This window comes from Chiloscyllium punctatum, chromosome 15, assembly GCF_047496795.1.
Source record: "Chiloscyllium punctatum isolate Juve2018m chromosome 15, sChiPun1.3, whole genome shotgun sequence".
Classification (NCBI taxonomy): domain Eukaryota; kingdom Metazoa; phylum Chordata; class Chondrichthyes; order Orectolobiformes; family Hemiscylliidae; genus Chiloscyllium; species Chiloscyllium punctatum.
This window is the reverse complement of record NC_092753.1, coordinates 42,607,250-42,633,251: the sequence shown is the minus strand read 5'-3', so window position 1 is coordinate 42,633,251 and position 26,002 is coordinate 42,607,250. Positions and strand designations below refer to the sequence as shown.

At 41.4% G+C, this 26,002-nt stretch overlaps 1 protein-coding gene across 1 annotated transcript in view; it reads left to right on the top strand.

Annotated features, from left to right (window-relative positions):
* The window catches only part of LOC140486215 (organic solute transporter subunit alpha-like), a 32,456-nt gene extending 7,288 nt beyond the window's left edge, over positions 1 to 25,168 (top strand). The window contains exons 3-8 of the mRNA XM_072585042.1: positions 1,152 to 1,225; positions 4,556 to 4,714; positions 9,230 to 9,341; positions 11,235 to 11,381; positions 21,419 to 21,524; positions 22,215 to 25,168. Coding sequence (XP_072441143.1) covers positions 1,152 to 1,225; positions 4,556 to 4,714; positions 9,230 to 9,341; positions 11,235 to 11,381; positions 21,419 to 21,524; positions 22,215 to 22,393 — 777 coding nt within the window. The 3' untranslated portion in view covers positions 22,394 to 25,168. The remainder of the gene's footprint in view (positions 1 to 1,151; positions 1,226 to 4,555; positions 4,715 to 9,229; positions 9,342 to 11,234; positions 11,382 to 21,418; positions 21,525 to 22,214) is intronic.
* The last annotated feature ends 834 nt before the right edge of the window (positions 25,169 to 26,002 follow it).

Genomic DNA, 26,002 nt, shown 5'->3' with positions numbered 1-26,002 from the left:
AAAGTGACCTAAGATGCAACTTTTTCACACTAAGACTGGTACGTGTATGGAATGAGCTGCCACAGGAAGTGGCGGCAGCTGGTACAATTACAGTATTTTAAAGGCATTCGGATGTGTATATAAATAGGAAGGGTTTAAGAGGGATGTGGGCCAAATACTGACAAATAGGACTAGCTTTATCTGGGATATCTGGTAGATGTGGACGAGTTCGACTGAAGTATCTGTTTCTGTGCTGTACATCTCTGTGACTTCAAATGCTCATCTACAGTACAGCTCATTTAGATTAATTAGGCTCCACCTAATGGCAAAGATTAGTTGGTGCGGGTAGCAAGTGAAGACCCAGGACTACTGGCACACACCAACTTCTGCCACCAGATGGAGCCCAGGTCATCCATGTGATTTCAGAATGTGTGCAGTGAAAGAAGAAACGCCAGGTCTGAGATAAGAAGACAGAGCAGGAAGAAGAGCCAGGGAGAAGAGGGACTGGGGCAGGGTAGATGTGGGAACCAGAGTAGGAACATGGGCTGTTTAAGGTAAAAACCTAGAGACATGTTGGAATGTCCCCCTAAGCTGCATATCCTTTCTGAGGGTCAGTGTGTGACACATTGACTTGCAGTTCTGGAATCTGCTACTTTACACGAAGGTCCATGCAATGGCAGGGAAAATGAAAGGAAACACAGAATTGCCAGGGATGAGCAGTTGAAGTCTCCAGTGGCTGCACAATACACCGAGGATTTCAAAAGTACAAATAGAAATTGGAACCCAGGAGGAAATGAAACCTCAAGACCAAGGGCTGGAGTGGAAGCACTAGAAAGTAGGATAATGGGTGCATTGTAGGCCATAGAACAGGAAGTGGCAAACAAAGTTAAATCCTGGATCAAAGTCCTGGATACCCTCCCTAAAGGCATTGTGGGTCTACCTGCAGCAGTTCAAGATGGCAGTTGCCCCCATCTACTCAAGGGCAATTAGGGACAGGCAATAAAAGCTGTCCAGCCAGTGAAACCCACATCCTATGACTGAATAAAAAAAACTCAGTGATGGAACGGATATGTTGAGGTAACTTTAATAATTTTGTTAAAGTAAATCAATGTTAAGACAATGTTAAGCAGGACTTGATGTATTAAAAAAAAGGTTATATATTTTTGTTTCAGGTGATTGCATCTACATCCTGTGTAGGGATGTGGATTCCTCTAGCATCAATGATCACAGATTTGACGACAGCAGTGTAAGTATTCCTTTTGAGTTTACTATTACACCCAGGTCGTATTTTATTTTAATGGTCTTCATTAAATTCTGGGAAGTAGAAATGCCTTAAAAGCACTTACTGCCTAGACCAAGAAATCCAGATCCTTTCAACTGAATCTCTCATTTTTATACAAAAATAAATTGTTTTTTGTGGCCGTTGGAGATGGAAGAGTCTAACATCTGTTTCCATATCTCTGATGTGAGTTTTAAAGTAACACACTCACGTGTTTCAATAAGAACCAGACAGTGTTCCAGCAACACAAAAATGCGATTGAAATTCTCCCAGCAATGCATTAGCTGCATTCTCCAGATTCAGTGGGAAGGCTGTCAAACATACTGCTTTTTGTGAGTCAGTTCTACAAACATTCAGGCAAAACTTATGCAAAATCAACTAGGACAATTGTGGACTGCACAGTAGGTCCAGATGACCGAAAGTGTATTCTCTGCCTGGCCTTGTTTTCTCAATTCTGAAAAGGTTCATGTTCCAGGGAAGGTAAAAACAGACATTTCAAAGATACTCTCTGACACTCTCCTTGGAGTGCAGCAGCATTGACGTTAATGTATGTGAGGACCTAACTACTCATCCTTCAAAATGGTGACAACTTGTCCATCTTGCTTCATCATGCTTTGAGTACAAATGCTTTGGTGGTGAGGCAGAGTGGGAACCAAAAGAAAAGATAAGGTAGCAAATCTCACAATCTGGAATGCACTTCTCTGCACAGAGTCGAAACTCTGTGGGTCGAGAAGTGGCCTGTTCAGTTACCTGAAGAGCCATGGTAAAGACACATTAGATATCATCCTTAAATAAAGGAAAGCCAATGATATCAAAAGTACAAAACAAAAAAAAGCTACCATAAATTATGCTACTCCATCATGTTACAATGTCTAATATTGAATGGGAATGAATCAATGCAGTTGCCATTTACTTCATTTCTTCATTATGAGCTATGTTAGAATAGTTAATAACAGAGCTGAAAATGTGTTGCTGGAAAAGCGCAGCAGGTCAGGCAGCATCCAAGGAGCAGGAGAATCGACATTTCAGGCATGAGCCCTTCTTCAGGAATGAGGAAAGTGTGTCCAGCAGGCTAAGATAAAAGGTAGGGAGAAGGGACTTGGGGGAGGGGCGTTGGAAATGCGATAGGTGGAGAGAGGTCAAGGTGAGGGTGATAGGCTGGAGTGAGGGTGGGGGAGGAGAGATCAGGAAGAAGATTGCAGGTTAGGAAGGCGGTGCTGAGTTTGAGGGTTGGGACAGAGACAAGGTGGGGGGAGGGGAAATGAGGAAACTGGTGAAATCTGAGTTCATCCCTTGTGGTTGGAGGGTTCCTAGGCGGAAGATGAGACGCTCTTCCTCCAACCGTCGTGTTGCTATGGTCTGGCGATGGAGGAGTCCAAGGACCTGCATGTCCTTGGTGGAGTGGGAGGAGGAGTTGAAGTGTTGAGCCACGGGGTGGTTGGGTTGGTTGGTCCGGGTGTCCCAGAGGTGTTCTCTGAAACGTTCTGCAAGTAGGCGGCCTGTCTCTCCAATGTAGAGAAGGCCACATCGGGTACAGCGGATGCAGTAAATGATGTGGGTGGAGGTGCAGGTGAACTTGTGGCGGATATGGAAGGATCCCTTGGGGCCTTGGAGGGAAGTAAGGGGGGAGGTGTGGGCGCAAGTTTTGCATTTCTTGCGGTTGCAGGGGAAGGTGCCAGGAGTGGAGGTTGGGTTGGTGGGGGGTGTGGACCTGATGAGGGAGTCATGGAGGGAGTGGTCTTTTCGGAATGCTAATAGGGGAGGGGAGGGAAATATATCCCTGGTGGTGGGGTCTGTTTGGAGATGGCAGAAATGATGACAGATGATATGATGTATCTGGAGGTTGGTGGGGTAGTAGGTGAGGACCAGTGGGGTTCTGTCCTGGTGGCAATTGGAGGGGTGGGGCTCAAGGGCGGAGGAGTGGGAAGTGGAGGAGATGCGGTGGAGGGCATTGTCAATCACGTCTGGGGGGAAATTGCGGTCTTTGAAGAAGGAGGCCATCTGGGTTGTATGGTATTGGAACTGGTCCTCCTGGGAGCAGATGCGGTGGAGACGAAGGAATTGGGAATATGGGATGGTATTTTTACAGGGGGCAGAGTGGGAGGAGGTGTAGTCTAGGTAGCTGTGGGAGTCGGTCGGTTTATAGTAAATGTCCGTGTGGATTTGGTCGCCCGAAGTAGAAATGGAAAGGTCTAGGAAGGGGAGGGAGGAGTCCGAGACGGTCCAGGTAAATTTGAGGTCGGGGTGGAAGGTATTGGTAAAGTGGATGAACTGTTCAACCTCCTTGTGGGAGCACGAGGCAGCGCCAATACAGTCAACAATGTAGCAGAGGAAAAGGTGGGGGGTGGTGCCAGTGTAGCTGCGGAAGATGGACTGTTCCACGTATCCTACGAAGATATGTGCTGCCTTCCTAACCTGCAATCTTCTTCCTGACCTCTCCGCGCCACCCCCACTCCGGCCTATCACCCTCACCTTAACCTCCCTCCACCTATCGCATTCCCAACGCCCCTCCCCCAAGTCCCTCCTCCCTGCCTTTTATCTTAGCCTGCTGGACACACTTTCCTCATTCCTGAAGAAGGGCTCATGCCCGAAACGTCGATTCTCCTGCTCCTTGGATGCTGCCTGACCTGCTGCGCTTTTCTAGCAACACATTTTCAGCTCTGATCTCCAGCATCTGCAGTCCTCACTTTCTCCTCTAGTTAATAACAGAGTCAAGAATAATTTGATGACAGTTATCTTTAATCTGAAATGGGTAATCTCACAACCTTATACTATGAGTGAGAACCATGCTCATAGAAACTGGTTTAGAGATGGGGGTCTAAAGTTTATAAACCTGATTCACTGAATTAAGTCGTCATGTGGAATGCCAAATCAGAGTTATCCCTCAAGTGACAAGATTAGCTTAATTCTCTAGTACTTATCACATGTGACTAATTTCTATTCTTAATTTGTATTAGTGCTAGAAACACACTCTGCAATTATAAGGTACAGTCCTCCCAAAGTACTTATAATCTAATGCACCCTTTCATGAGTGGAATAGAACTTCAAAAATTGTCCATTTCCAAGCTTCCTTCAACTAGATGTTTTGAAACGTAAGACAAATGTAGTACCATCATTATTAATTTCATTAGGAGAACAGCATGAAGATTAAGGAAAATGCTGTCAGTACCAAGGAAGTTCATGGTGAAAAATTCTAAAACATTCAGCATTATATATCTAGGAATGATACTAAATCATTTAATTGAACTGTATTTTGTCAGAGAAATGTCTTTAACTACTTTATCATTACTTCTCCAGGTATTTTGCAATTGTCATCCACAAATTCCAGCGAATGATGATAGAAGAATTTGGAGGTGATGAGCTATTCTTGAAACGATTTCAGAATACACCTGCCAAGATTAGTACAGGACCCTGTTGTTGCTGTTGTCTTTGTTTGCCTTTTGCAAAGATTTCAAGGTGAGCTATAGATTTGGTTGAGAAAAACGTTTTGTGGAACTACAGCTCATTCTGCTATCATGCATGTTTTGTTAACACATTCGCTGCAATACGATTGATGAATTGGGGACACTGTTACAAAAGCACAAACTTTTAAAATGTGCATTGACTGTAATGTGATTACATCGCCAACACTAAGTGCTATTTCTAAAGTGTGATTTTTCTATAATGCAGGGCTGCACAAGAACGCAACCATCGCATTATAGAAAAACTACATGTATTGTCAGTTATAGTTCGTAAGGCTGGAGGGATCAAAGAGTATGAACAGAAGTCAGGGAACGGATACTGAGTTAGATGATCAACCATGATCAGATTGAATGATGTAGTAGGCTTGAAAGAGCAGGAATAGGCCATTTGGCCTTATTTACTATGATTCAATATTGATTCGGAAACAGGGCAGTATTTAATGTAGGTGATGGGAGTCTCCCCTACCAATTAGAGAGCTGGTGAAAATACCATCACCATTTTATTTGGAGGCAGAAGTATTTTTTTAGATTAGATTAGATTACTTACAGTGTGGAAACAGGCCCTTCGGCCCAACAAGTCCACACTAACCCGCCAAAGCGCAACCCACCCATACCCCTACATTTACCCCTTCACTTAACACTACGGGCAATTTAGCATGGCCAATTCACCTGACCTGCACATCTTTGGACTGTGGGAGGAAACCCACACAGACACAGGGAGAATGTGCAAACTCCACACAGTCAGTCGCCTGAGGCAGGAATTGAACCCGGGTCTCTTGCACTATGAGGCAGCAGTGCTAACCATTGTGCCACCATATGTATCTGTTAACATCCACAACTGTGGGAAATTGTGCATGGGCGCTAGTCCGGAAATATGCTCACGCACAATATATCATGACCAACAATTTTGATGACACCATCTGCAAAGGCCCAGAATCACGATATTGAAAAGAGGGTTCATTAGGAGGTAAGGGAGAGAGTCAGGGTGCGGTATGGGAGCCAGGAGCTGTTCAGTGAGGGCAGGCAGGGAATGAGGACCAGGGGCCAGGAAGAGTGAGAACTGTCCTCTCACCTATCTCCCCTTCTCCCATTCACACTTCCCTTCTTTATCACCCCTTCCCCATCCTCCCACCCCATTCGCTACTACCCACCCCCATTCATCCCCACTGCCCGGATCAGATGCAGTGAAACATTTTTGTGAAGATTTTATAGCTTAATGAATACAATCTTTACTCTTCTAGTCTATAATATATTTCACAGTGGGATAGAGTTCTGTTCTGAAAATCTTTGGACTGGATATATCATGTGTGTTCTGCTTAAAGGCAAGTCCTTCCCTCATTGTCTGCTGATGCTTCGTCCTGAACTGCTTCCTTTGCAGATTCCATCAGTGGTTTATAAAGTTAAAAATCACACAACACCAAGTTATAGTCCAACAGGTTTAATTGGAAGCATTAGCTTTCAGAGCGCCGCTCCTTCAGGTGATCATCAACCACCTGATGAAGGAGCGTCGCTCCGGAAGCTAGTGCTTCCAATTAAACCTGTTGGACTATAACCTGGTGTGGTGTGATTTTTAACTTTGTATACCCCTGTCCAATACCGGCATCTCCAAATCACTTTCAGAGGCAGGCTGAGGATACAAGTCTACCTCAAATAAAATGAGAATTGAACCCTGGTTATTGACATTGATCTGAATCACATGTGAACCAACTGTGCTAACCAGCTCCCCCATTGGAACTAGATATTTAATAAAATTGACAATAAACTTATGCAGAGACAGACAATTGTGTGTATTCTTCAGTAATTTTCTGGATATTTTTAGACAATATTTCACTTTCTAAAAATTGTTCAATTTTATGCCTATTGAAACAGTTGCTTATATTGAATTCAGTTCGGAGTATTGACATTTTTTTCACATATGAGCACAGGTAATGAGAATTAGTGGTAAGTGTTGCAAGGAGAACATCATAGCAACAATTGGTCCAGCCATCATAGTCATATATTGTGATGTCCCAGGTGAAATCATTGAATATGAATGAAGAGCAATATCTTACAGGCACTTTGTTTTATTTAATTCAGATGTTAAAGCTTCAGAATAAATTGCCACTAGTTTGCCAATGAAAAAATTTTTAAAAATGCCTGGCTTGAAAATCTTAGCTCCTGGCTATACTGTATCTATAAGCCATGTAATGGGAGATTGTGCATTCAAGCATTAACAATGCAGTGAAGGAGGACACAAATGACCTTGAGCACATGCTGGGGGAATAGAGGGTGATGCATGTAGGAACCACTGAAAGAAATCTTTATTAGTCAGGAAATGGTATTGGGAAAATTGATGGAATTAAAACCATTAGGTCCCAGGGCCTGATGCTCCTCACCCAGAGTTTTTAAGGAAGTGATCCTAGAAATAGCAGATGCATTAGTGATCATTTTCCAGCAGTCTGTAGACTCGGCAAGAGTTCCAGTGGACTGGAGGGTAGCTAATATAACCCCACTCTTTAAAAAGGGTGGAGGAGGGAAAACAGGGAATTATTGTACAGTTAACCTGACATTGGTGGTGGGGAAATCATTAATGATGTAATAACCGAGCAGTTGGAAAGCAGTGATAGAATTGGTCCTAGTCAGCATGGATTCACTAAGTCAATTGTGGGCAATTGTGCCTGCACACTAATCCAAAACATGCTCATGACTTACGATTTTTGCCTAAATCAATCATGCTTGACAAATCGTCTGGATTTTTTTGAGTATGTGACCAGTAAGAGTGGACAAGGGTGAATCATTGGATGATGTGTATCTTAACAGGCTTTTGACAAGGTCCCACACAAAGGATTAGTAATGAACATTAAAGCTCATGATATCGGAGATAATGTATTGATGGGATAGAGAACTGGTCGGCATACAGGAAGTGGAGAGTTGGAATAAATGGGTTCTTTTCACAGTGGCAGGTAGTGACAAGTGAGGTGCCGTAGGATTCAGTGTTGGGACCTCAGCAGTACACAATATACATTAACGATTTGCACGAAAGAACTGAAAGCAATATCTCCAAATTTGTAGATGACACTAAGCTGGATGGCAGTGTATGCTGGGAGGATGATGCTAAGAGGCTGCAGGGTTACTTGGACAGACTGGCTGAGTGGACAAATATTTGGCAAATGCAATATAATGTGGATAAATGTGAGATTGTCCACTTTGGCCGCAAAAACGAGAAGGCAGATTATTATCTGAATGGTGGCAGTTTAAGAAAAGGTGAGATGTAATGAGACCTGGGTGTCATGGTGGAACAGTTGTGAAGGTTGACATGTAGGTGCAGCAGGTGGTGAAAAAAGCTAATGGCATGCTGGCCTTCATAGTGAGAGGATTTGAGTATAGGAGTAGGGTTGTCTTGCTGCAGTTATATAGGGTCTTGGTGAGACCACGCCTTGACCATTGTGTGCAGTTTTGGTTTCCTAGTCTGTGGAAGGATATTCAATACTATTGAGGGAGTCCAGCAAAGGTTCACCAGATGGCAGGACTGACAATATGAAGAATGACTAGATTGAGTGGGCTTGTACTTGCTGGAATTTAGAAGAATGATGGGGGGGTGGGGGGGAAACTCTCATAGAAACATATGAAATGCTGATGGAACTGGACATACTAGTTGTGGGAAGAATGTTCCTGATGTTGGGGAAGTCCTGAAATAGGGCTCACAGTCTAAGAATAAGGGGTAGGCCATTCAGGACAGAGATGAAGAATTTCTTCACGCAGAGAATTGTGAACCTGTGAAATTCTCTCCCAGAGGAAGCTGTTGGGGCCTAGTTCATTAGATATGTTCAAGTGGGAGCTGGATATGGCCCTTGTCGATAAAGGGATCAATGGGTATGGAGAGAAATTGAGAAAGGAATACTGAGATTGCATGGTCAGCATTGATCATATTGAATAGTGGTGCAGGCTTGAAGGGCCAAATGGCTTTCTCCTGCACCTATGTTCTATATTTCTGTTTCTATGAAGCTGTAGATGATTTTCTGATACAGTCTACCTTGGTGAACTATGACCTTAATTTTCCCAAGGGAAAATTGCCTGATTCAAATTCCTGCTTCACAGTAGCTATTTAGGATTGTTTGGTTTTTTTGACACTTTCAAATAAGTTTTGTTGGCACTTTCTCTCACTTCAAAGAATGATTGGATTGGATTAATTAATAATAACAAAAGGAGGTAAATATATTAAAACATTTTGATTAATCATTGGTAAATTAACACAACTGATTGTAACAATTTGTATCAGTGCATATATTTAACATAAATATATAATATAAATAATACCTATATGTTATCCTCTATCCTGACAGTGTTTGCAAACTTACAGTAATTAATTTAATTCAGAGTATCTAAACTTAATGCAACAACAAAAGCCTGTCGTTGCCCTTCACAAAGTGTTAATTTGTTAGGTTAAATATGTTAAAAGTGAACAAAATATCTATATTTACCATTTTTAAGCTGTTGTCTAAAATGCTAATATTTGTTTCTGTTCTTTCAGGCGCTTGATGTTCTTATTGAAATTGGGAACATTTCAGCTCGCTTTCTTACGGCCAGTCCTAATGATCTTCACGTTAGTCCTTTGGGTGAATGGGACATTTAGTCTGGATGATGTATGTTGTTTTTTTTCCCTGTCTCATAAATGCTTACAGTACAGAGAGAGACTATTCAGCCTGAGGTGTTCACATTGGTCCACAAACATCTGTTTACACTAATCCAATTTCCCAGCTCTTGGCCCTTAACCCTGGAGGCTAGGGCATTGCAAGTGAATATCAAAATACTGCTGAATTATTATGAGAGTTTTAGACTTAACCACTCTTTCAGGCAGTGAGTTTCAGATTCTCCAGATGAAAATGATTGTCCTTAACTCTGCTCTTAGCCCTCCATCTCTTGTGTTAAATCTATGCGTCTGGCTATTGAGCTTCTACTCATAAAATGTGCCTTCCTACCCACCCTATCCATGGCTGTCATAATTTTATACATCACTATCAAATACCCTCTTAAACTTTACTATTCCAAGGAAAACAACTCTAGCCTTCCAATCTTTTTTCATAGCTGAAACCGGCTTTTCAAGTAGAATCCTGGTAAATTTCCTCTGCACCATCTCTAATGCAAGTTCATTGTTCCCATTATATGGTGACCAGAACTGCATACAGTACTCCAGTTATTGTCTAACCAGCATTTTATGCAGTTCAGCATAACCTCCCTGCTCTTGTATTGTGTTTTGGCTGACTAAGGCAAGTTTCCCATATGTCTTCATAATCACTTTATCTAACTGCCTCACTACCTTCAGGGATTTATGGATAGATATCCCTCTGATCTTCAGTCCTTTCCTAGGTCCTATCATTCAAATTATTATCCATTGCTTTGTTAGCCATCCCCAAGGAAGCAGAGTGTGAGGAAGTGTAGACAAGATACCTGTGTGAGTTTGTAGTTTTATAATGGATATTGATGCATTGCTTATCCTCAGAAATGGAATTCAAAGTCAAGATAGGGAAGGAAAGATTCAAAGGTGGATCAGATGAACGTGAGAGAAGGATTAAAAACTAAATGCAAAATTGATCAAGTTTTCCAATTACAGAGAAGAAGTAATAGTGAAGAAATCATTGATTTATCAAAAAATGTAGTGTGGAGAGGGATCCAATAGACCTACTCCTACCCCATACCCCAAAAGAGACAAGCATAACTGAGACATAACTGAGACATACCTGTAGCTACATCTTTGATTTGGAGAGATTGTTCGAAGTGAAAGTGGGCTCAGCCAGAGGAGAAGGATGGTAATGGTTGGGACAATACAGGGCTCCTTTCAAGAAAGAAGCCTTCAGATCATCCTGATGGGGGTTGACATGTCGAGGGATCATACTCCCATGGCAAACAGGAGGTGGCTAAAGCCAGGACACTGAAAATTATGGAAACAGTATAAAGTATCAGAAGACTCACACATTGAAGTTGAAAGAGACTTGGATGAAGGGAGACAAAATAGTGTCAAGTTGGGAAGAAATAAGTTAAATAAAGTGGTGGTGATCAGTTGGTAAATCTTACATGTGACAAATTTTGCTTCTTCTTGAGGTAACTAAATGATCCTTGTATTTTGAAAAAAAGCTTTCTAAAATAAGGCTAATCCAGTCTAAAAATGCACACCATAATTTTTCAGTGGTTGCTGCAGTGTACTGTTCAATGAAAATGATGAATAGCTGTAGAGAAAGCTCTGAAGAGAGAACTGTGCTGAAGGAAGACTGGCTAAGAACTCTAACTCTTCACTTCTTCATGCCGTATCATATGTTATTACATTAACAATTAGCTGTATGTCTTCACATTTGTGGTCCATATTTGGGTTTCAAATCTCAACTGCAGCACCAACAGTTAGGTACAAAGAGGAGTTCAGCTGTTAATACATAAGATTGATTATATACAGCAAAAGACACCAAAGAACGCATGATATAGAATTAACAATAGGTGAATGTGTTTTCAGTGAAGATAACAGTTTATAATTTCTTATTTTACAGCTTTCTGCTAGTGGACCTGCAATATGGATTAACTCTTCCCTTGGTGTGTCCACAATAGTTGCACTGTGGCCCATTGGAATTGTTTTTAACAAAGTTAAAGGTGAACTAAAAAATCAGAAGATAATTCCAAAATTCACTCTTTATCAGGTAAGGTTGGACTGTGGATGTTGTAGGTACTTACTTGAGCTGAGATGAGTGGTTTGCCAATGCCTAAGGTGATTTTTCTTATGCAATTTCCTCCTGTTCAGCTTATTAATTATGCAAATAGACTCATCAACACCTGTGTCATGGAATGCAACAGGAGCAGTGGAAGCTGTCATTGCTGCCGGGACTTTGTCACATGCATGCCACTGGCAATATATTTCAGCCTAAGCTGTACACCACTTCAAAGTGTGAACTACCCTTCACAATTCGGAGTGCCACTGTTATTACTAAGGACTTACTGAGAATAGGAAGCTATGTGCTCATTGGCAGTTTTGTCAACAGGGACCAGAAGGGTTATTGGTGAATAGGGTAGTAGAATGGGATCTTTCTACTGACTGGCAAATGATGCTAAACCAACAGGGTCCCCCTTGTCCTCACCTACCACTCCACCAGTCTCTGCATCTAATGCATCATTCTTAAGCACTTCTGCCAACTCCAACTAGACCCCACCACCAAGAAAATCTTCCCCTTCCCATCCCTCTCTGCCTTCTGCAAGAACCATTCCCTTTAACAGTCTTTGGTTTGCACCATTTTCCCCACCAACCCTACCTGAATCCATAGGTGCCTTCCCCTGCAACCGGAAAAGAAGCAAAACTGACGAGTACACCACCCCCCCTCCCACCCATCCAGGGCCCCAAACAGTCCTTCCAGGTGAGACAGAGGTTCACCTGCCTCTCCTTCAACCTAGTTTACTGCATCAGGTGCTCCCAATGTGGTCTTCGCTACATCGGGGAGAGCAAACCTAAACTTAAGGAACGGTTCACCGAGCATCTCAGCCGGGCCCGTAGGTGCCGACCAGACTTCCCAGTCGCTGCCCATTTTAATTCCCCATCCCACTCCCTTTCCAACATTACCATCCTTGGGTCTCATCCATTGCCATAATGAAGCAAACCGTAAATTGGAGGAACATCACCTCATCTTCTGCCTGGGCAGCCTACAGCCCAGAGGATTCAACATTGAGTTCTCGAATTTCAAATAATAGACAATAGGTGCAGGAGTAGGTCATTCTGCCCTTCAAGCCAGCACCACCATTCATTATGATCATGGCTGATCATCCTCAATCAGTATCCTGTTCCTGCCTATCCCCATAACCCTTGATTCCACTATCATTAAGAGCTCTATCCAACTTTTTCTTGAAAGTATCCAGAGACTTGGCCTCCACAGCCTTCTGAGGCAGAGCATTCCATACACCCACCACTCTCTGGGTGAAGGAGTTTCTCCTCAACTCTGTTCTAAGTGGCCTACCCCTTATTTTTAAAACTGTGTCCTCTGGTTCGGGACTTACCTATCAGCGGAAACATGCTTCCTACCTCCAGAGTGTCCAATTCTTTATATATCTCAATCAGATCCCCTCTCAGCCTTCTAAACTCAAGGATATACAAGTCCAGTCACTCCAATCTTTCAACATAAGATAGTCCCACCATTCCGGGAATTGACCTCGTGAACCTACGCTGCACTGCCTCAATAGCCAGAATGTCTTTCCTCAAATTTGGAGACCAAAACTGCACACAATATTCCAGGTGCGATCTCACCAGGACTATGTACAGCTGCAGAAGGACCTCTTTGCTTCTATACTCAATCCCTCTTGTTATGAAGGCCAGCATGCTATTAGCCTTCTTCACTGCTTGCTGTACCTGCATGCTTGCTTTAATTGACTGATGTACAAAAACACCTAGATCTTGTGCTGCCCCTTTACCTAACTTGACTCCATTTAGGTAGCAATCTGCCTTCCTGTTCTTGCCACCAAAGTGGATAACCATACATTTATCCACATTAAACTACATCTGCCACGCATCTGACCACTCTCCTAACCAGTCCAGGTCACCCTGTAATCTCCTAACATCTTCCTCACATTTCACCCTGCCACCCAGCTTAGTGTCATCAGCAAATTTGCTAATGTTATTACTAATACCATCTTCTATATCATTAATATATATTGTAAAAAGCTGCAGTCCCAGCACTGATCCCTGTGGCACGCCACTGGTCACCGTCTGCCATTCCGAAAGGGAACCATTTATCACTACTCTTTGTTTCCTGTCAGCAAACCAGTTTTCAATCCATGTCAGTATTTTGCCCCTAATACCATGTGCCCTAATTTTGCTCACTAGCCTCTTATCAAAGGCTTTCTGAAAGTCCAGTTATACTACATCCACTGGATCTCCCTTGTCCATCTTCAGAGTTAAATCTTCAAAAAATTCCAGAAGATTAGTCAAGCATGATTTCCCCTTCATAAATCCATGCTGACTCTGACCTATCCTGTTACTACTATCCAGATGTGTCGTAATTTCATCCTTTATAATAGACTCCAGCATCTTTCCCACCACTGAGGTCAGACTAACTATAATTTCCTGCTTTTTCTCTTCCACCTTTCTTAAAAAATGGTACAACATTAGCCACCCTCCAATCCGCAGGAACTGATCCCGAATCTATCGAACTCTGGAAAATAATCACCAACATATCCACGATTTCTCGAGCCACCTCCTTCAGTACCCTGAGTTGTAGACCATCAGGCCCCGGGGACTTATCAACCTTCAGACCTAACAGTCTCTCCAACACCAATTCCTGGCAAATATAAATTCCCTTAAGTTCAGGTCCTTCAGCCACTGTTACCTCAGGGAGATTGCTTGTGTCTTCTCCAGTGAATACAGATTTGAAGTACCAATTCAATTCTTCTGCCATTTCTTTGTTCCCCTTAATATATTCCCCTGTTTCTGTCTTCAAAGACCCAATTTTAGTCTTAACCCTTTTTTTTGCCTTTCACATACCTAAAAAAGCTTTTACTATCCTCCTTTATATTTTTGGCCAGTTTACCTTCGTACCTCATTTTTTCTCTGGGTATTTCCTTCTTAGTAATCTTCTGTTGTTCTTTAAAAGCTTCCCAGTCCTCCGTTTTTTACTTATCTTTGCTATGTTATACTTTTTCTCTTTTAACTTTATATGTTTCTTAACTTCCCTTGTCAGCCACGGCCACCCATGCCTCCTCCTAGGATCTTTCTTACTTTTTGGAATGAACTGATCCTGCATCTTCTGCATTATACACAGAAATATCCGCCATTGTTCCTCCACTGTCATCCCTGCTAAGATATTGCACCATTGAACTTTGGCCAGCTCCTCCCTCATAGCTCCATAGTTCCCTTTATTCAACAGAAATTGTCACTTCCAATTGTACCCGCTCCCTCTCAAATTGCAGATTAAAGCTTATTGTATTATGGTCACTACTTCCCAATGGCTCCTTCATTTCGAGGTCCCTGATCAATTCTGGTTCGTTGCACAATACCAGATCCAGAATTGCCTTCTCCCTGGTAGGCTCCAGCACCAGCTGTACTAAGAATCCATCTCAGAGGCACTCCACAAAGTCTCTTTTTTGAGGTCCAATACCATCCTGATTCTCCCAGTCTACCTGCATGTTGAAATCCCCCATAACAACTGTAGTAACATCTTTGCGACAGGACAATTTCAGCTCCTGATTCAACTTACATCCGACATCCAGATTACTGTTTGGGGGCCTGTAGATAACTCCCAAGAGGGTCTTTTTACCCTTAGAATTTCTTCGCTCTGTCCATACTACTCTATATCCCCTGATTCTAGGTGCCCCCGCGTGAACTTGAAAGGGTTCAGAAAAGATTTACACACATGTTGCCAGGGTTGGAGGGTTTGAGCGAAAGGGAGAGGCTGAATAGGCTGGGACTATTTTCCCTGGAGCATTAAAGGCTGAGGGATGACCTTATCGAGGTTTGTAAAATCATGAGGGTGTGGATGGGGTAAATACACAAGATCTTTTCCCTGGGGTGAAGGAGTCCAGAACCAGAGCGCATAGATTGAGTGTGAGGGGGAAGATTTAGAAGGAACCTCGGGTACTTTTTTCACGCAGACGGTGGTGCATGTATGGAATGAGCTGCCAGAGGAAGTGGTGGAGGCTGGTACAATTACAACATTTAAAAGGAATCTGGATGGGTATATGAATAGGAAGGATTTAGAGGGATATGGGCCTAGGTTAATTTAGGATATCTGGTTGGCATGGACGAATTGGACCAAAGGGTTTGTTTCTGTGCTGCACATCTCTATGATTATGATTCCAAGGTACTGCATCTTCCTATAGGCTAAAAAGCAAAGCAAGCCACGGATTCTGACAGCCTCCATACAAAGTGCAAACCGAGTGAGCATTTAGAAATGAAGGGAAAAGCCATAAGGTACATCCCAAGTAGATGTATGTTATGCACGTATCCCTATGTGCAAAGCAACCTGACACAAACATGCAAATTGTAGGTGACCTTACACTCCAAAGTGGAGTCCTGAAGTGGCCTGTGAGTTGATCCAGGAGCAAGCCCTGATGATGTGTGAGGCTGGTCATTTCGCAATGCGATTTGCTTAGATGAAGGGTGGAAGAGGATAGTGTCCATGGAGAACACAGGGATATTATGAAGACAGAGTTGGATGAAAGCTTAGAAAAGCAATTGATGAGTTGTTACGACCAGATTATCTGCCACTCTAACTTTCATGTTGTCTAGTATCTCAAGATGGAAAGAATAATTAGCAGCTGCATGGAAATGAGGCTAATTCAGGTGAAAGTGAGGCAAGTTCAGTTAAGGTGCAAATGCATGGAACTAATGTAGTTACTGTTCATTGGCAAGATGCAGAACTTGCTACTTAAACCTGAAGGGGAAAATTGGAATTTTTTTCTCAATGTGAAAATCTGAATTTTCCATTTCCTTCATATTTTCCCAACTTTCTCAACCTTGCCTATTCCACCTAATGGAGAGGAAAATTTAGGCCTCTGTATTCTCTTTAAGAAAGATAATTACCAAGCCGAACATTTGTTCATTGTGAGGGTAATTGACGACATGAGTAGGGAGGTTATGCTTCAGTTATACAAGGCATTGGTGAGACTGTATTTGGATTATTATTGTTGTATACAGTATTAGTCACAAACCTTCCAGAAGGATATTAATGCTTTGGAAGTAGTGCAGAGAAGGTTTACTAGACTAATACTGGAACGAGGAGAAAGGACTGCAGATGCTGGCGATCAGTGTCGAGAATCTGATGTTGGAAAAGCACAGTAGGTCAGCCAGCATCCAAGAAGCAGGAGAATCGATGTTTCAAGCAAAAGTCCTTCATCAGGATTGAGGCTTGTAAGCCAAGGGGGTGGAGAAATAAGTGGGAGTGGGTGAGGGTGGGGGTGGTACTGGGGGGTGCAGGGGGAAGTAGCTGGGAGTGAGATAGGTAGATGAAGGTGGGAGTCACGGTGCTCGGTCGGAGAGGAGGGTGGAGCGGATAGGTGGGAAGATAGAGAGGTAGGACAGGTCAGGAAGGCAGTGTCGAGTTGGAAGATTGGATCTGGGATAAGATGGGAGAGGGGAAATGAGGAAACTGGTGAAGTCCACATTGATGCTTTTTGGTTGGAGGGTCCAAGGCAGAAGATGATGCATTCTTCCTCCAGGCACTGTGTGATTAAGGTGTGGTGATGAAGGAGGCCCAGGACCTGCATGTCCTTGGTGGAGTTGGAGGGGGAAGCTGAAGAGTTTGGCCACGGAGTGCTGGGGTTGGATGGTTCCCCAGTCCTCACCTTCCACCCCATCAACCTCCTTGTATATCACATCATCCTCCACCATTTCCACTACCTACAAATGGACTCCACCACCAGAGATATATTTCCCTCCCCACTCCTATCTGCGTTCTGTAATGACCATTCTCTCCACAACTCTCTTGTCAGGTCCACACCCCCCACCAACCCACCCTCCTCACCTAAGGCCTTCCCCTGCCACCGCAGAAATTGCAAAGCCTACGCCCATACTTACCCCTTCACCTCGATCCAAGGCCCCAAAGAAGCCTTCCACATCCATCAGAATTTTACCTGCACTTCATTTACTGTGTCCATTGCTCCCATTGCGGTCTCCTCTACACTGGGGAGGCAGGACGTCTACTTGCAGAGCGCTTTTGAAAACATCTCCGGATACCCGTAGAAACCAATCTACCGTCCCATGGTCAAGCACTTCCCCTCCCACTCCACCAAGGACATACAGATCCTGGGCCTCTTCCATTGCTACACCTTAACTACCCGATGCCTGGAGGAAAAACACATCATCTTCCGCCTTGGGACCCTCCAAGCCCAGGGCATCAATGTGGATTTCACCAGTTTCCTCATTTCCCCTCCCCCCACCTTATCCCAGATCCAACCTTCCAACTCGGCACTGCCCTCATGACCTCTCCTACCAGTCCATCTTCCTTCCCACCTATTCGCTCCACCTTCATCTACCTATTGCACTCTCAGCTACCTTACCTCCCATTTATTTCTCCACCCCGCTGGCCCACAAGCCTCGCTCCTGATGAAGGACTTATGCCCATAACATCAATTCTGCTGCTCCTTGGATGCTGCCTGACCGGCTGTGTTTTTCCAGTACCACACTCTCGACTCTAATACTGGAATGAGCAGATTGTCTTATAAGGAAAGTATGGACAGGCTAGGCCTGTATCCTCTGGAGTTTAGAAGAGTAATGAGGTGACTTCATTGAAACATATAAGATCCTGACGGAACTTGACTGGGTAGATGTTGAAAGGATTTTTCTCTTAAGGGAGAACCTCGGGGTTGTAATTTTAAAATAAGGGCATCCCCATTTAAAATAGAAATGAGGAAACATTTTTTCTTTGAGGGCTCAGAGTCTTTGGAATTCCCTTCCCCAAATACAGTGGATGTAGGATCTTGAAGGAAGAGGTAGATAGATTCTTAATTACCAAGGGGATGAAAGATTATCAGGGATATGCAGGAATGTAGACTTGAGGTTAAAATCTGATCAGTCATGGTCATATTGAATGATGGAGCAAGCGCGAAGACCGAGTCACACACTCCTGTTCCTTGTCCACATTGTTGGGCATATTTCATATCATATTGATGAAGAAAATAAATTAAGTTACAGAATACTAATTTTAAAAATACTATGTAAAACAAGATGAGTGCTCCAATTATTGGTTCCCTTTTACTCTTCTTCACTTTAAAAAACTACATTATCCATACCCAGGCACACATCCTACAGACAGAAATGAATGATCTTGTGTTCAGCATGGATAGGATGTAGCAAACAGAAAACAATTACTGCTAAATACACTAGTTTTTACGAGAGGTTGTCCAAATGTTCTATACTGCACTTCTGAAGGTAGAAAATAATGCACTGTCAGCCCATGATAGCAGCGATAAAATGGTGTGATTTATTTATATAGACATTAGTACAAGTCATTTTTTATCCATCAACGTAAATAGTTCACCATTGTAAACTTAAGTTAATTGAGCCTGTTACATTTTTTTATGTGGTGAAAGTCCACAGAGACTCTTTTACTAACTTGATGTAGAAATACTCAGTCCTGCCCAGGCACTGTAGACTCAGGGGAAAAAAAAACTTTTAAACTCTCCTGGAATTTCCAAAGGCAGATTCAATGCCTGTAGCCAAAGGTGTCCTTTCTTTATAAACAGACGTTTAACATGTCAAATACCATTCGTCAAACTGCTAAGAATAGCTTCAACAACATTGGCAAGCTGATACTTTCTACGCTGCAATCACAGGAAATAGAAACAAATGGCAGAGGGAATTTAATAAAGTGTGAAGCAGTGTATTTTAGCAGAAGCAATAATGAAAGGCAATATGTTCTCAATGGCACAGTTCTTCAGACTGTGCAGGGATGGAGAGACCAGAGAACTCATGTAGATTCATCTTTGTAAATGACAGGAAATACTGAGAGAATAATTAGCAAACTATATGGGATCTAGGGCTTTGTAAATTGGGGGATTGAGTGCCACAGCAAGTAATTTATGCTTAAGCTTTGTAAAACTCTGGTTAAATCACATTTGGTATACTAAGTGCAGTTCTGATCACAGCATTTTTGGAGGATACAATCAGAACACTCCCTGGAGAAAGGCAAATCAGGTTGATCATCCTGGGACTCCATCTTTAGTGGACCTGCTCTGGGCCCATAGGCACATGGGAGAAACCAGAAACCAGGGTGGAGTGACTTCCAAATAAGTGAGTGTGGCACTGTGTGGCCTTTGTTCCTTTCCAGTTTAGTTTGAAGGTGACATGACATTATTAATGCAAAGTAGCTGCACGGATTTATAACCTGTAGACATTCATTTGCAGGATGGAAGCAAAAATTTCAGAGCCACAGTGTGGGGTGGGGTGGTGATTTGTGGTGGGGCATAGCATAAGCTCTATTGTGTCTATGGCCCTGGGGAATGGGGTTCCTGCAGAGTCTGATTTACCATAATATTTGTACGCTGATATTCCCTCTAATTTTCTTACCAGCTGCGTGGGCCTGGAGCTAGAAGACAATGCTGTGATTGGTGTGCCAACGACAGTTGCCATTCATGGAACATATGGAGCGTCTGCACATGTGCTCAGTCATGTGGCTTAGAGGGAGTATTGTTATTCCCCACTAGAGATGGCTTTGGGTATAAGAATCTGTGAGAGGGTGCAGAGGAGATTTACTAAAATGATGCCAGGGATGAGAAATTTTAGCTAAAATGTTAACTTGGAGAAGATATTGTTCTGTTTGGAACAAAGGAGGTTGAGTGGAGATTTGATAGAATTGTACAAGATTATGACAGATAAGGTAGATAAAAATAAAGAAAATAGTTCTCATTCGCTAATGAACACAGATTTAACGTTTTGAGCAGAGACAGAGAGTAAGTTATTTGATGCAGGATCCCTAGCCTCAGATATACTCTTGTCCCCATGGTACCTATATAGCTGGTCTAGTTCAGTTTCTAGTCAATGGTAATCCCCAGGACCTTGGTAGTGGGGGAGTTGATGATGGTCATGTCATTGAACATGAAGAGTTGATGGTTAAGTTCTCTCTTGTTGGAGATGTAATTAATTATCATGAATTTACTTGCCACTATCAATCCAAACCTGGATGTTGTCCATGTCTTATTGCAAGTGAACATGGATAGTGCTGAACATTGTACAATCAGTAGTGAACATTCCCATAGCAGACTTTATGATCAAGGGAAGGTCATTGAAGCAAATGAAGATAATTCAATATCAGACACTACCCTGAGGAATTCTGCTCTGATATTCTGTGGTTGAGAGGATTGACATCCAATAACTACACAATCTTTCTTTGTGCTAGGTATGATTTTAACCAGTAGAGAGTTCTCCCCTTGATTGTCATTGACTTCAGTTTGCTAGAGCTTTCTGATGCCCTACTCAGGTGAATGCTACCTTGATGTCAAGAGTTCTAAGGAAAGGTCACTAAACCCAAAATGTTAACTCTAATTTATGTCTACAGATGCTTCCAGACCTGCTGAGTCTTTCCTGCCATTTCTGTTTTTGTTTTGTTGATATCAAGGGCAGTCACTTACACCTCGCCTCTGGAGTTCAGCTCTTTTGTCCATGTTTAAACCAAAGATGTAATGTGATCAGGAGCTGTGTGGCCCTTGCAGAATCCATCTGAGTATCAGTGAGCAGATTATTTTCTCACGAGCCTTTGTGGACTTCATGAGCTGAATGGCCTCCTTCGCAATAATTCTAACTTTGTATGAACTGTAATTTTCCTTGACTGGTATTTTCTACAATCATTTACACTTTACATTTGCACATCTACACTTTTCACCCTACCAATTCATTTCTAGTCTTGTCTCATCAAATATTTTACCCCATCTTTTAAAAGTTTGGCAAAGTGTGCATGAGGATAAGTGTTAACTAATAAGTATATGCAATGTGGACCATTGAAGCAAATGACCAACATATATTTAAACAATGTAAGTCATGTGGTCTGTTTACATGATTGACACTTGTACCTTGGAGATAATTTGACAGGCCTGAAACTTATAACATTCAACCTGTGTTTGTCAAATCAATTCCTTAATCAGTTAATTAATTGTCTCATCACCTTGGGACATCAAATTGTCAACCTCAAGAAATTTGTTGAAATGCATGTCTAATTCTCAAGATGTTTGTCTTACTTGATGCTTTAATTTTGTATTATATATGCAGATTTCATTCATTCTCACTCAACTCCAAGCTGCCATTATCAACATAACAGCACTGTCAGGTGGCATCGCCTGTGCACCTCCACTTTCACCCACTGCCAGAGGAGGATGTATGTTTTTTAAAATAATATTTTATTTGAAATGTACTATATCTTTTAAATTGAAAAAAATTGTACTGTTTGGATTTAAATCTGAGAAATGTGCCTGCAAACCATTTTCAAAAAAGGTTTCTGATTGTCCACATCAGAATTATCTCTAGCCTTGTTACTCAGAGATCTATCACTTGCCACTCAGTCAAAGAACAGCTTTGATGATGGATTGAACAAATTCTATGTGACAGACTTCCTTTACTATCTGGTTGACGAAACAGCTTGTACTTACTACTTATCAAGATAATTTAGGTGGTATCTTACTAACCCAGTGTATACCTATATTCCTTAGGGGTGCAATGTGCTTAGGAAAAAAAAACATACCTTACAAACAGAGTAATTTAGTTTTGCTTATGGTGCAGGCCTGCTTAAAGTATACATGTAAAACATTTATTTGACTCTTCTTTCGTGCAAATAAAGGTTCGGTTACAGGTACAGAGCCTCTTTAGCCTTAATGTCAGATCAGAAATAGGATTGTAACACCATCTTATGCTGAAATCTGTGCTTGCTACTGACAGAGCAATTTGTGAGGTTCTACTGAGAATTATTTATACTTCTGCACAAGTGGCCTAGGTAACCTGTGTCAAAATTAAATAAATCTTTTGACAGATTAGTCATTCAACTAGCTCATTATAGATCTATCTCTTCCAGATATGAACCAGCAGCTTCTCATTATGGAGATGTTCATTATCACTTTGTTATCACGAATCTACTATCGGAGAAAATACAATCAACAACAAATAGATGAAATGCAACCCCCAGTAAAAGCACAGGAGAACCAAAACCTCTCAAATGGTACCAAAACAGAAGCTGAAACTATGAGAGTGTAAAACATCTTTTTCATGGAAAGGGTTGATGATCTGTCATTGACAGTTTCTCAGTCTTCATTTTGGCTTCTCGGACAACTCAAAAATTTGTTGAGATTCACAATTTTCATGACTTCGATGGGGAAAATGTTTCCTGTTCCTGTATATAATGGATATCTGGATGCAGTGAATGCAGAACAAATATGTGGAGGTAAACACATGCCATAAATAAATCCACTTTAGCAGTTTTAAAAAATGTTATTGATGGGATGCCCTTGAACTGCATGGTTTGGTAGGCAGTTCAAGGTCAACTATATTCCTTTGCATCTGGAGTCACACATAGGTCACAGAGCAGATAAGGATAACAGGTTTTCTTCCATAAAGGACACTAGTGAATTAGATGAGTCTTTATAACGATGGTTGCATGGCCACTACTAGGCTAGCTTTCAATTTCAGATGTGTTGAATTCAAATGTTATTATTTGCCATAGTGAGATTCAAACCAATATTCCTCTAACATGAGCCTGGAGTTCTGGAGCAGTGACATTACCACTATGTTACCACCACCTCCATTTCTGTATTTGCTGTACCCATTTTGACTATATCAGATATAGATCTGAAGTATAGTCTAGATAATTCACCAATTTCACACAATTTTAGAGAAACTCAACAAGAGCTTTGCTTATGGTTTAGCTCTGATTGAAATGGGTATGTGAAGGGCTTTTACATCATCAAATGAAGATATAATCCAAGTAAAAATGCAAAAAGTAAATGTCACCTCAGCTACAACACAAACTGTAATGACATCTGATGAATCTTCATCCACAAATGAAGGATTTTGGGTATTTAGCATCATGGTATCATTCACTGAATGTCACACCTGTATGCTACTGAATAAATCTGTAGGAAGTGTGGAGATCAAATCCAACATTTTGGTGGCAATTTCTGGACCTAGAGTTATTTTGTTTCATACCAAATTCCAAACAGAATAATGGCAGGTCAGAGACTACTCATTGCTTCTGTTTAGAATCTCACAGTGCTAAATGCAATCAATTTTGAGGAAGAAGGAGAAAGCTTAGAGAGACATGGAGGGATCAAAAATGTCATCAACTGAAGACCCTGACTGGAGGAACAAATAATACTTAAAGGAGGTCTCTCCTCAGTTCTCATTAACTGTATTCTGGTCCACTCTTGCAGCTGCCTGGCAATATATCACTGAACAGTGGGGAAAGGGAAGGAGGCGGCAAATATGGTAGCAAACCTGAGCCTTGACACCTCCATTAGTAAATGCTAGTGTAGCATAGACTAGCAGTTCTAAGGAAAGGATGTTTAATTTGGATCATCTCTTAATTGTGCCCATTTACTACAGCTATCACAATTAATCTGAACTTCATGTCGTTCCAGCTGTTGTTAAAATTGAAGGGGTCTTGTCAGAATAGTATCACAACTAGAGTCGAAAAATGTGGCGCTGGAAAAGCAAAGCAGGTCAAGCAGCATCCAAGGAGCAGGAGAGTTGACATTTCAGGCATAAGCCCTTCTTCATTCTGGTGAAGGATGCAGTCCTCACTTTCTCCTAGTGTCACAACTAGCCAGGAGGCCCAAGTTCAAGTCCTACCAGCTCTAGAGATGTCTATTAACATCTCTGAACAAATTAACTTAGAAAATATCTGATAATGAAGCCTATTCTGTGCTCTTGGGTGCAGTGGTACGGTCTCTACATCATCGAGGCAAAGTCCCACTTGCTCCAAAGGTATGTAATAACAGGTTGATTCTAAAAATCCCAGTCTATTGTAACTAGTACATTGTTGCACACAGCATTTTCTATGCTGGTCAAATCAATCTTTTTTTATAATCAACCTGTTCAGTTGGCAAACATTTACTTCCTCAAATAGCATGATATTAATTTCTCATTTTGTTCCAAGTCCTCGTTTATGCATTTTGTTTTTACTTATTCACGTGTAATTAATGTGTACTTTTAAACCACAATGAACTTAATCAAAAACAGCATTTATAAATTACGCAAGTTTCAGAAACCTACAAACCAGCACGTAGCAGAAAACAAGTTCTAAGAAATACTGCATATACTTGTTACCTGAAAATGCTGTAATTCTCATTTTCAGTTTGAAACCATATTCTTTTCTCAATGGCAAATTGCAGCATACTGTGAGACTGATTATTTGTATATTAAGCCTAGTTCAAAAGCAAATCTTTTCATGCATGAAGATTAATTTCTAGTAAGCAAAATGTGAATCTGAGGTACCGAAACAATTGCTGATATGCAAATAATCTATTTTGCAGAATTTATTTTTGGGAGAAGACATTATTAGATCTATCTATTTTCAACAAAATTAGCAGCATTTAAAAAAAAAACTATTGTTGAAATCTGGTGCACTAATTATATATTCCTTCACTGAATGATGTGTTCACAGGAGTTACCTGATAATGCCACATCAAATAGATGAGGTATTAAAGTTCATACATTTGCATTATTAAGTTCTGTAATGAAGACATGCCAAATTAAAGTAAATAATATTGTCTGATTGTTATTCACTTTCATATACAGCAATAATGTGTGAACTTAGTGTCAAGTGAGCAGATTTCATTCACTCTACAAACTTCAGATTAAAAAATTGAATACATATGCATGTATTCCTTATGCATGTACTTAAATAACTTTTACTGACATTAGTTTTGTGCCTGTTAATAAGATCAAATAAATTTATTTTAAATTGTGGTCTAATAGTTAACAGGCACCACCTTTTCACAGCTCCAGGAGTTATGATATATGGGAGTATCCCCAAAACAGTTATGCTCTATTGTATTGCTATTATTGTAACATAGACAATTGTAATGAGCAGATTCCAGAAAAGGCCCCAGTTTGTTACAACCAGACCTCTAGGGAAGCACCCAACATTATTCTGTTTCTAGATGGGATACACCAAATTGTCAAGCACCCTGATGAGGGATGAAGTGTTTCCTAATCTTTTTCACCCACGTATTCAGTTGATCGTAAAAGGGTAAATTTACAAAGGATCTTTCCCATGTGGATATGTTTCTGTCAGACCAAATGAATATATATTTTAAAAGGACCTATTTTAACCAGGTTTTCTTAAGTTAACAGAAGAGTGAGTGCATTAGTTGCTAAAATGTGAGAGTAAATAATGACACAATATACATACACAGATTAGAAATGAGAAGTGAGTCCAAACAAAAATGAAAGCTAATAGGTACACAGGTCAGTCAGGAATACATGGTGTAATGTTGTCAATTGAACAGTTAGGTTTGAGATGTTTAGCTTTACAGGCTAATTGAAATCCTTTCATCCTGTTTCTTTTTGACAGTGGCTGATGGGCAGCACTCAAAGCAAGGGAGCCCTTCCTTTGTCTTGTTTCCTCTTGATTGGTTTGTTGACTAGTTGACTTCTAACATTCAGAGCAAGGGAGTCCTCTATCTGCATCAAAGAGGTGACCAGTAGGATGTCTCTTCAACTGTGATCTTCACATCACATTAAAGTTCAAGCCCAGGCTAATATACACAAGAACCTACCCTCACTAGCAAAATGTATTCCACTAGCACATACAGACCAGGACTGAATTGGCTTTTTACCCCTGTTATTATGATTGAAAGGGGAAGA